The 12,379-nt window shown below is 38.5% G+C and overlaps 1 protein-coding gene across 2 annotated transcripts in view; it reads left to right on the top strand.

The window, feature by feature from the left end:
- FRMD5 (FERM domain containing 5) overlaps nt 1–12,379 on the top strand; it is a 61,316-nt gene that overhangs the window by 39,882 nt on the left and 9,055 nt on the right. Inside the window, exons 5-11 of one of the 2 annotated variants that reach the window (XM_072402527.1) lie at nt 3,568–3,665; nt 4,842–4,965; nt 6,028–6,115; nt 6,225–6,313; nt 9,803–9,866; nt 11,812–11,903; nt 12,002–12,076. In XM_072402527.1, the coding sequence (XP_072258628.1) occupies nt 3,568–3,665; nt 4,842–4,965; nt 6,028–6,115; nt 6,225–6,313; nt 9,803–9,866; nt 11,812–11,903; nt 12,002–12,076 (630 nt within the window). Of the gene's footprint in view, nt 1–3,567; nt 3,666–4,841; nt 4,966–6,027; nt 6,116–6,224; nt 6,314–9,802; nt 9,867–11,811; nt 11,904–12,001; nt 12,077–12,379 lie in introns of those variants that run through there. The other variant, XM_072402528.1, reaches the window with a different exon arrangement.

Raw genomic sequence — 12,379 nt, 5'->3', positions numbered from 1 at the left:
GTAATCATAATTTTACAGCTGAACCCCAACATTCTTTTCAGGACAGTACAGTTGTGCAGGCTCCTCTCCTGTACTATAATGGCTGATTGTGCTGCACACTGTCACTACTCATTGTGTGCATTAGAATCACGTCACATACACTGCCTCATTTCCTGACGGACACCCAGAAAATATCTAGCATGCTTCTCTCCAGTGTGTATAGTTCTTGGTCTTTTCATTTATTTGGATTTCAGTCTATTTAAGCATAGAGGCTCAGCGTCTATTATGTGGGGTCTGCATGCAACTACAGCCTGCCTAGGCTCTCCCACTCCATCCATCATTTTAATAACTTCTCCGAAGAACTAACCTGCTGCTTGCATCAGAACTGAAGGCTCTTCCAAGAAGTATTAAGGTAGGGTAATGTGAGGATTCCGAGAAGTTTTGTAAAGCAGCCTGCTGGCTCCTTAGGCATGATCTGCTTCTATTGTCCAAAAAGCATAGGGACTAATATCCTAATAGGGATAATATCACATGGTCCTAATGATGGTATAAAACGAAAACCCAAACATTTAAAAAAAAATGTAATTAGTGCGTTGTTGATGGTGGGGTGGCAGGCAAAGAGAAAATATTAGTAGATCAAAAAAAGTGTAAAATAATAGATTTTGGTGCATTTTTTTAAAACACAACATAAATCATTTTGAAGATTACGTTAAGCAACTTAATATTATTATTATTATTATTATTATTAAACAGGATTTATATAGCGCCAACATATTACGCAGCGCTGTACATTAACTTATAAATTCTTGGTGCCTTCCTTGCAGTCAAATGTTCTGACTCAGATAATTTGAAATATGTTCTGTGCTAGAATAGATTAGTTCTACAGTAGTTTAGCCACCAATGGAAGCCTTGACATTTGCCTGTAGGAATATAGAGTTTATGAGCATATGTTGGATTGACAGAATGCTGCTGACTCATAATGCTGCATAGCTTAGGGCTGGCCACAGTCAGAGTGGACGGTTCCCTAGCTGGAAGCTCTGCATTTATACATCTCATGACAAAATATTACTAATATTTTTCTTCCTCTTTTATAAGAATTATTGAAACAGCTGTCTTTAACATACAGTAACAGAGATATAGTGAATCTAATGTGTACCAATAGCCAAAACTCTTTTTAGTTCCAAACAACATGCAGTTAGGTTAATTGGCTTCCCTCCAAAATTGACACTGAAACCTTGTATTAAAGACATGACTTTGGTAGGGAGATTAGATTGTGAGCTCCTTTGAAGGACAGCTAGTCACATGACTATGGACTTTGTACAGCACTGCGTAATATGATGGCGCTATATAAATACTATGTAGTAGTAGTAGTTCTGCACAGAGTAGGGGACAGTGTGTGTATATATATATATATATAGTAAGTATATATAGTATATGAAGTATATTTCAAGGGCCTGGATAAGGATGTGGGTGTTGCTACAGATTTGTGGCTCTGTATTTGGGATCCAGGTCCGGAGTGTCCTGGAAAGAATGAGTGGGCCAGGCACTCCACCCATTTTTCACGTCAGGAAGTAGAGGTGTTTAAGAAGCACCTGGCAGATGATAATAAAAAGCAAAGTGATTTTTAGACTAGGGGGGAGTTAGAGACTGAATCCAAGTTGGTCAGGCATATATGCTGAGTGAAGCCTGTAAGTTTGGAGCGGCAAGGAGGTCTCCCAAAGTTTGGGTTTGCTGGACCAATACCTATAGATAGGAGGGAGAACCAGAAGGCTGTAAATTATCTGATCTGTGACAACATTGAAAAAAACCCTGAATTATTTTCTGCGAATGTTTTGGAGTCAATAAAAGTGGCCAGAACCCCCTGAAATTTAAACTGGAGTCTGGAATACCTCAATCCACAAAAAGGAAAATCTCCCAAAGAGAAGAAAGTGTTCCCCTCTTGGATAATTTTTAATTTCTATCCCAGGGACAATGGTCCCTAGTACAAATATAAGGCTTTCTAATAGCACATGACACAGCACAGAAGGTTCATCTCTTCCCTAGGCTTCCTAAAACTTAAAAAAATAAAAGTTTTCCCTGAGTTAATGTTTATACAGAAGCTAAGTGATGCATAGTCCAACTTGTACTGTGAGATGCTATAAAAGATTCCTTATTGTTTAGAGGATAGAAAATGAATATGATGCCTTTGTTTGATATTGATAAAAAAGAAACTTTATTAAAACACTTTAGATCACTCTCAATAAATTGCCCTAAAGTAATTTGCTTCTGCCCTGGTTGCAGTCTCAGTAGAAAACTGTCTTGAGTGCCTGCCAGGTATCAATTCACCCATGTCTTAATCTCTCCATCTTGTATCTCACTAACCAACAAATCCTTTCCTCATTATGATGGTGTTTTATTACTGTGTGGATTGTCACTAACAGTCTGCCAGATGATGTAATCTCCAAACAGGAGCCTGTACACTATCTAAATTGTACTACAAATGTTACATTCCCTGTGGAAGCTTTAAAAGCTTGTACTATCTTCTCAGCTCATAAGTGCAGTAGCCATTGAACTGATATGTGTTATAAACCTAACACAGTCTTGTGTTCAGTAACCCACTGCAATTAAAGCTGAATTCTGGAAAACAGCCTAATACACAGCTAATATACAAATGCGAACTGTCTTATCTGCCAAAGGATTTGTAATTCTGTTCACCTAGATTTGTAAGACTGTGTACACTTGTAAATTATGAATATGTTGCTGAAAATGAATGTCGGAGGGGAGCACCACCTTTCTGTGTTCTCCTTTGTTGAAATGCACAGCGGTCGTTTGGTCAGGACAGATCAATGATCGATCTTGCTATGTTAGATTGAGCAGCCTTAGGCTGTATACACATGTGCAATAATTGTCATTGGAAAGGATCTTTCACGACAAACAACTGCATGATGCATGAATGAGCACTGTACACACACCACCATTCTTCTCTATAGAGGGGGGGGGGGGGCAACGGAGTGGCACCCCACTGTGCTCTCTCCCTTTCACCTACATTGCAATCGTTTGTCGTGAGTGGAACCGCCAGGCGGTCGTTCGGAGGATGGATAACAAGCACTGTACACAGATTCTCGTCCAATATCAGCCCTGAGCCGATTTTTGGATGAGAACCATTGCACTTGTGTACCTAGCCTTACTCCCAAAGTGAAATGAAAACTCAATACCTTATTTTGGCACAGAATCGTCCCAAGGCTGTACATATGGACAGCTCAGTGAACTCAAAAGGAAAAAGTCTGGGGACTTTTAAAGCAGAGTTTAAGGACTATTTGGGCAATAGATTTTCATCACCCTATACAATCATTTCTGGCCTTCTCTGGTGAAAATCAGGGTGATCAAGGTAGAGGTGATCCATAATGTCATTTAGCAATCTGCTGTATATTTTATTTTTCCACCCAAACAATCAATAACAATTGTTTCCAGCAACAATTATCGAGTGCATGTAGACAAAATACCTGCGTGGATCACATCAATTTCTGTATTAGAATTTAAGAATATAGCAGCATCTTCCCATGCAGCCTGCCAACTGGACCATAACATAAATATCTGTCTCTCTCGCAGATATCTAGTTTTCCTACAAGTGAAGAGAGATTTGTACCATGGGCGCTTACTCTGTAAGACATCTGATGCAGCTTTGCTGGCCGCATACATATTACAAGGTATGTACCGATGACAGACTGTCACTAGCTCCTAAATTATGATTTGCTGTGTACATCTGGTCTAACTTACCAGTGCTGCTGTCTTTTACCTCTGTACCACTGGCAAACGTTCTCCTATTTCCTTCTGTGCCATACAAGTTTTATAATTGCAAGAGTCCGAAGGAATAATATGTTTGTGTTGTTTTTGTTAACTTTAGCTTCTCCCTTTCATCTCATCTGCTGCTCCAGAAACAAGAAGTTAATTGATTGGTAGGGACAAAACACACAAGTAGGCAAAACGCAGGCACAGACATAATGGCATAAAGAAAGAAGATCCATTCACACAGTGCTACACACTACTAAGTAAGGGCATGGGTAACATTGGATGCAATTTAGGGTAATAAACGTAAATGGCATATAAACTGTAATTTTGAAAAAAAATAAAGTCACAGACTAAAATGATATAATACATAGGCTTAGGGTCAACCTTTATTAAGATAGATCAGTTATTAAAATTTCCACTTGTGACAGCCATCTAGCTGAGATTTTAAGAAATTAAGATTGTGATAAGTAAGGTTATTTTTGATTGTCTCCTTCCATTCTGCATGAGTGACAGTTACCAACCTATATTTAGCTAGAAGTTTTATAGCTGTAAAATGAATTTCTGTTACATGTTGAAGAGATGGCTCCGTAGAGCAAGAATCTAAAAATCTAAGGGGATGATATCTGGGGTCCAATGGCATAGGGGCCCACGTGGCATTATGGATGAACACTTTGCTTCCAGTAGCCCTTTAATGTGTACAATACAGCCATATATGTATAAAATTGGTGAGTGTATCCCCACATATATAGGGGGACCGAGAACAATACTACATTGGGTCAGTTGTAATGGTCAGATAATTTTGTGTATTAGGCACACCAGAGAAAACTTGCGTGAGGTTTACAGAGAAACCAACCTTAGCGTCATCAACACACCTTTCTATTCATCATTATTTATGAGACCCACATCTCCCCTCCAAGTGCATGTTACCATAAGCAGCTGTGGGCAGTAGAACAAATACATAGCCAGTACTAATACTGTATGGGGTGCTCAGGTGCCGCGGTCTAATATGGGGGTTTGCTCCATCTTGTTTGATAAATTCAACTGCAGCAAACTGTTTAACTTAAATACTAAACCTAACCGTGCCTCTCCTGCAGCTGAGATTGGTGATTATGATCCTGGTAAACACCCAGAAGGATATAGTTCCAAGTTCCAATTCCTTCCTAAACACTCTGAGAAGCTGGAACGACGAATTGCTGAGATTCACAGGAACGAGCTTAGGTGAGGAAAGCGCTGTTTGTTACTGACTTCTTAAATTCTAACCCTGGGCTCTCTTCTCCCTCTCCAATATTCCCCCTTCTTTGTGACCTTCCCTGCCAGTTTACACTTTTTAAAACTTACCTTTTCTGAGGTCTTAGGACAAATTAAATGATGTTGCCCTTTTTTGGCCATTTTCTTGCTTGGACAGTGCTTACTGAGAGGAGGGCTGATGTAATGACACCAATGTTTCATGGAGCCCATTATAAAATATCACATTTTGGTCATCTCCAATGGCAGTGATCTGTGATGGGATCTAATTAGCTTGAAGGCAGTGACTGACCATATGTTCAGGGAAATATGGGTTCCACATTGCTCACCCCTTTCAAAGATTTAAGTCGGCTTGGCTGTTGTTCTGGCCATTTGTATCATTTTTGAATCACTGACCTGAAACCAAAATTCAACTCCAGAGGAAAGTTCTAAGTCTCTTTTTACATACCAAAGCGAGGTCAGACTGACCATTATAAAGGGGCTCCTAACTTCTAGCAGGCTAAATTCTCCAATGATTCCCTTTGCCTATATTTCTAATGTTATTTGTTGATGATGTTAAATTGTTTCAGTTAAATAGTAATTCATAATAATGTTATTAATCATAGGTCGTCTTTAAGGGTACACTTTTCTTACTAGTAAGGCTGCAATCTTAAAGCAATCCAAGACCAAAGAATAAGATTTTTACTAAAGTTGTTTGACTATTTTTGTTTTTTGTGTTTAGATGATATGATTGCCAATTAGAATAAAATACTCAGTCAAAGGGTTTGATTTATGAAAGCTGGGGGTGATAGAAGGGGGTTTCAAGGGAGAACCTGGGTGATCCTGCAAATCTACCATGTGATATGTTTTCTATTAGTAAATCTTGCCTGACACGTATGCGTTTATTGTTTTTGTTTCCTGTACCATCATAATGTTCATAAAGAAGGAAATAGTTCAATGGTTTTTGAAGGGCATTCTGAATACTTTCCATACCTGGGTATACCTTGCCATTTCCATGCAGTAATTCATCCCCCTGTCCTTTGTCTTGTATTTTAGTGGCTTGTCCCCTGCTGCAGCTGAGCTGTGTTTTCTGAGGAAAGCTCAAACCTTAGAGACGTATGGAGTGGATCCCCATCCTTGTAAGGTACCTTCCAGTTTCCTTGATTATATTTACCCAATATTCGCTCTCTGCCTTCCATCTCCACTTCCTCTCTCTCTCTCTCCTTCCTATGTCTTGTGTCACTGTCTTTCAGGATGTCTCTGGGAATTCTGCATTTTTGGCCTTTACTCCTTTTGGCTTTATCGTGTTGCAGGGGAATAAAAGGGTTCACTTTATAAAATGGTGAGTCTAGATCTGCACTGTCTCCTCTGTATTCTACCTTTCATTGTCTCTTTCTTTGTAAATACTGGGAATTTTTTAGTGTAGTACATGGAAAGGGAACTTGTCCTTCATACTGACTATATGAAAATAAAGGTGCACCATAAGCAAAGTAATCATGAAATGCCTACTAATACCTCTTCTGTCTAGAAAAGCCCCCTCATTGACTGCTTTGAGTTTGCTGTAAAAGCTGAAGTTCATTCTACTTAGAACCTAAGTCCTGTCCACTCATGGAACTATGCCCTGATCAATAACTGGCACTTATACATAAAGAAGGCCAGTATGGGTAAGAAATGTGATTGAAAGGGACAAGTCGGAGGGTTGAGTCCAGGCACAAATGGGGAAAGTTTAAATTCCTTAGCTTTTTATAATCTCAGACAAGTCACTGAAATGCCTTTTCTAGGTAGCCACCACCATCTTTTGTCGTTTGCTTTAAGGTAACACATTTAGTTTGTTAATGGATGACAAATTCACCTTAAACACAAGAACTATAATGCTCTGTGAGGCAAAATGGTAATATACTTAAAATATTCAGTAGATAAAGGTTTTAGTTCATTTTAAAGAGACATTTTTCCAGGAAATGTACTGTAGTTGAGTTTTGTGTGAAAGTCCCATTCAGCACTTTAAACAGTTAGTGGGAAACTTTTACATAACCTCACCTCCAGACCATAAGTTGTGTACATAGAAAAGGGAGTATAACTATATGGGGCATAGCTTAACTGGTATGGAATATAGGCTGGCTTCATTTACACAAGCAGGTAAATATTACTTTGTAATAAAATGTCCTGAAACACAGGGCATCTCCTACCTGCCATCTTTACAGCGTTTGTAAAAGCTGTTTGGACAAACAGGTCTATATTGTGGAATTCACTTCCGCCCCAGCTACACTCTGGATTGCCAGAATCTAACTGCAGAAGTCTTTCCAAACATGGAGCCATTGCTCTTTTGTGTTTGTATTTTGTACATCTTTTGACTGTATTCTATGCCTCTTTCCTGTTCTGAAATAATATTCCCTATGTTTGCTTGTCATATTCCCATGCACTTGGTACACCCTTCTCATATGCTCACATTATAAATGTAGCTAATTCACCTTTTACTGTTACCAGTATACCCGCACCCTATTCTTCTCATTAGCCCTTGTTATAAAACTTGTTTTTACCTTATATAACCAATATTCCCCTAATGCGTTTCCTTAGAACCTGCAGTTGTTCTTTAAGATGCTATTGATCTGATACCTATAGAAGATTGGACATTAACAAAGGGCACAACTGTAAGACCAAGATGTACTGTCCACATCTAATATCTGTACCAAGCGGGTAATGGATGCCAAGCAGGCGTAGTCTGAGTCTTGTGTGGCGGCCCCTGCTGCAGGATGTTTGTCCTCCTGCTGTGTGTATTATCTGTATTTCTAAGTCCTAAATGTCTCCTTCTGTATCTCTCCCCACTGTGGTACTGATTCTGTTTATGTCCTGTGTCTGAATTTAGTATGATACTGTCTTCTTTGTCAAAGATATTCTATAAAATGATGGAATATTCTTATTACCTACAGCAACCAGATTTCTACTGGTTTATGTAAAATAGGGGTGAAACTAAAGCCCTGTCCCAGAACAGGGGTCAGCAAACTTTTTGGACCACTGGGCCATTTCGGGAGGTCAAGAAGGCACACTAGCCCAGAAGAAACAAGGTGTCCAAGGAAAGGTTTTTTCCAACCGTGACTGCAAGCGAGCAGCCTCAGTCTTCCGCTTATCTGCGGTGTAGTCTCTGTACATGTGCATGTGTTTGGCATCGAAATGCCCCTTGAGATTCGACTGATTGAAAGTGTTGTTGGTGTTGTTGCACACTAAACACAGGGCTTTGTTGTCGCGTTGGACGAAGAATAATTTGTCAGTCCATTCGGGGTTGAAGATACGACGTTCGGGGGTCAACCTTCCGGAGACTGGTAGCTGCACTTTGCTTCTGCTCTTTAGGCATAGTAATTGGGGTTACTGTGCGGGAATGATATTGATGATATCACGGGAACTCGCGATAACGCAACAATTTATTTAGGCCGGATGCAAAAATAAATAAATAGGGGGACGTTAGGCCAGACTGGAATACTGGCTAGGTCGTATCCAACCTAAAGGCCGGAGTTTGCCTACTTCTTTCCTAGAATGTTAAGGTAGCAGTGAAATAGGTTCAGCCTCACCATTGAGGGCTGGTACACATTTGCCAGGTTTGCACTATAATGAACACTGTCTGACCAGTCTTTAGAATATGACATTTCTGTTTTAGATGGCTCCTGCTGGTCCCTGGCCTATTGTAGTCACTGTATTGCTTTAACATTTCCGAGGTCTCTTCCAGTAAGCCTCATCCTTATTCTGCTAAAAACTGATGCTCGTATGGGAAATGTACATGGGTAGCTTGATACTTAGAAGGCTATTTCTGTATAACCAGCACCATTATCTGCTTTGTAACTTGAGCACAATGCCACCATTACCCAACAACAATGGCATGTCTCAAGGTGTGCAGCAGGACATATAAACTTGCCTCATTTCTATGCTGCAGGACCTCCTTTTTGTTCCAGCTCCAACCCTTTGCTTACTTGGGTTTTAGTTCTTTTAATCATGGAAGCCCAGCATCAAATGTGGGTTTTTAGCTTTTTAAGCTTCTCCCACCTGTCATGATCTGCCTGCATTGCTGAGAAGTAGCAATACGACCTAGTGATGAAGTCACTGGGTATAACATTAGGTATTGATGAAAATATAATTTATTTATATTAATTAGTGAACAAATAAGTAACCAGGGAACAAAAATATAAGAAATTAAAACCCTTTCGAACTTTTGGATTTTTGGTCCTTTTTTTGTATGTCAATATAAAGTAGATGGCAAAGGTTTGATTAGATTTGTGCCATTGTGGACATTTTGTGTTTTTGTTAACAATCGTTTTTTTTTTATTGGGGAATAGTATCAGAAAAACAAATATAAAAAGTCACATCACAAGTCACAAGTACAAAAAAAGGACACAAAAAATTAAAATAGAACAAGACAATAAAGAATATCAAATACACAATATATAAGGAAATAGGAAAAGGAGCAGGGACATTTTGTGTTTTCCTTTACCACTTCTTTCTATTGATTATAGTTTTTGTGGACTATTTCTTCACCTTTAGTTGCACCAGTCATGCACAAAGTTTATTATTCCGATTCTAAACACAGGTTCTCTTCATGTATGTGGAGAGGTCTGCCATCATGTAGTATGTTGAAGCGTACACAAGTAGGAATATAACCACATCCAACACAACACATCATATCTTTATCATTCAGCTCCATTGTGATGACCTCCTTCCATCACTCTTCCGTACGACCACAGTCATCACATTCTTCCCATACTGCATTTGTTTGTGCCCTGTCTTGTCGTTTTGTCTCTCCTTGTGAAAGTCTTTGTGATTTTTATTTATTTTTGTTTTATTTCAGGAGTGATGCCACAAAAATGAAATTTGAAGGAAAAACATTTCATTTATATGTGAGAGAGAAGGAGGTAAAATGTCAATATATACCCTGACAGACTGGTATATACAAATGGACTGGTATATATACAGGGTGTCTAGCTTTTATATAATATTATACATATATATATATATATATATATACACTAACTGACTGGGTTTTTTTATATTGCCTAATTCATTTTGAAAACCTATTAATAAATTAGTACATTCTTACATATTTATATATACCTCTTCGGAATGACTGATGTGTATATACACAAAACAAGTGATATACACTGAAATAAATGGGGGTTTCTGAGCTAGACATTGATATCAGTATATCGGTGGGAAAATTGGATGTCAATCCAGGCTTGATGAACCAATCACTGCCTCTGTTGCTGCTCCATGTGTTATGTGTCTATTGACTTCTACTGAGAATCTTGTAATATACTGACAGGTAAATCAATAATACCTACTAATGGAAGAAATGCTTTTAAAAGTCCTTAAAGATCTATAAGGTCAATACTACTGCCTGATCATATTGCTGATCTTTTACAGTCCCTGGCATAGAAGAAACATGCATATCAGGAGTTTAGATTTGATTCTGCCATTACTTTCTGCCTGCACATTCTTGGTCTATGGCTATGAAAGCTAGCCATGCAACTAGGATTTTAAGAAGGAGGTTAGCAATGAAAGTCTTAATATAATAATCATTTTTTTTATCCTTGATTTGCAACCTCACTTACAATAATGAAGAACTCTTTAGTGTCTATTTAATTAGTTATATTAAACCTTGCCATGCAAACTGCTCTCCCTGTCCTGCAGCTTATAAAATATTAATGGCTATGTAGTGTCTATGTGTGGAGGCGGCATATTGAGAATGTGAGTAAATGAAGATATAAAGATGTTGTAAACATTTGTGCATTGGTATTACAGTAATGGCAGATGTCTGCAAAGCATATGGAAATGTCTGTTATATCTGAACCAATGAAAGAATAACTGTAGTGTAGAGCATAACAAATAGCCCTGTACGTATGGTATTATTAGTAAATGCTAATAGGAACACTAAAATCAGGTCAATAAAGTTCTTTTTTACTAAAATCACCAGTTCTCTACATTCTATACATTTTGTACACAAGTTCTGCAATAGGAACTGAGTCTGAACCTTGGCTGCCTTTATCCATCCATGTAACTTAGGATCTGGCACATGAAATGCTAATGTACGTTATATGCCAAAACTGCTAACTTAGTGGCCGCATGACCTAGGGTTCATGTACTGCTAGAATATTAGGTCAAAATACCAAACCAGCCAACTGAATAAGTTACTAACATTGTAAAAAAATATGCTAAGAGGAGTATGAAGATAGCTAAACGCCCACCTCCTTCTGAAGTGCATGCTGCCTGGCTGTCATGTTGATCTACTTACCGGATACTTATGTGAAACAAGTATGCAAATTTAATACTCTAATTTTACTGTATACAAGTTCCAGGTCAGTAAGTATAAAAGAACTGGAGTCAGAAGGTTTACAGAAGGAGAAATTAGCAATGAAAGGACTCAACAGAACATCAGGCTGTATGTAATCGGAGTTATGGAAGATTCTATAACCTCCTTACCAGGGCTTTCATTTTCCTTATTATTTCTTATCTTCATGTTTCAGTATTACAGAGGTAAACATAGAAATCCAAAGATGACATAACTTCTTTATTATATACATATAGCCCAGAGTGTGTGTGTATTCATCAGTCATGAAGGCCTTATATATACCAGTCAGTCAGGATATATATAATGTGCATGGGTCAATAATAATATAAGCAAGATAGTTTGAGAGTGGTGATATTCTAAGACCCCCATGCCAAAAGTATCTTACAATACTTTGTAGTGATGGCATGATCTGACAGTGCTCCATTATACTCTCAGACCTCAGAATAACTATTAATAAACATATATATTCACTTTGTGGAAATCTTTGTTCATCGCTAATTTTGTCCTTATAGGAAAAACGTCTTGTGCTAACCTTCCTCGCTCCCACTCCAGAAGCTTGCAAACACTTGTGGAAATGTGGCGTTGAGAACCAGTCATTCTACAAGTCAGTATTCGATTAACCTAATTGTTTATATACATAATATAGATAATGTATTACTTCTCCACTCTGTAATAAATATTGCTATTATTTTTTTTCCTTAGACTGGAGAACTCCAACCAGGTTCGTACAGTCTCCAGTAGTAATTTGTTCTTCAAGGGTAGCCGCTTCCGGTACAGGTAAGTGGAAATGATGCAGACATAATGGCATAGATAGCACTCCGGCTTAAGCAGTGCTGTGACCCAGGTTTGAATCTCAGCCAGGACACTATCTGCATGGAGTTTGCAGGTTCTCCCTGTGTTTGCGTGGGTTTCCTCCCATATTCCAAAAACATGGAATTAGGTTAATTGGCTTTCCCCCCAATTCCTGACATGCCTTGATGGGGACTTGATGGGGAGTTTGTATGTTTTCCCATGTTTGTGTGGCTTTCTTCCGGGTTTTCTCCCACATTTCAAAAACATGCAGTTAGGTTAATTGGTTTC

Source organism: Pyxicephalus adspersus, chromosome 2 (assembly GCF_032062135.1).
Source record: "Pyxicephalus adspersus chromosome 2, UCB_Pads_2.0, whole genome shotgun sequence".
NCBI classification, from domain to species: Eukaryota; Metazoa; Chordata; class Amphibia; order Anura; family Pyxicephalidae; genus Pyxicephalus; species Pyxicephalus adspersus.
The sequence above is the reverse complement of the archived record's forward strand: the minus strand, read 5'-3'. Positions and strand labels throughout refer to the sequence as shown.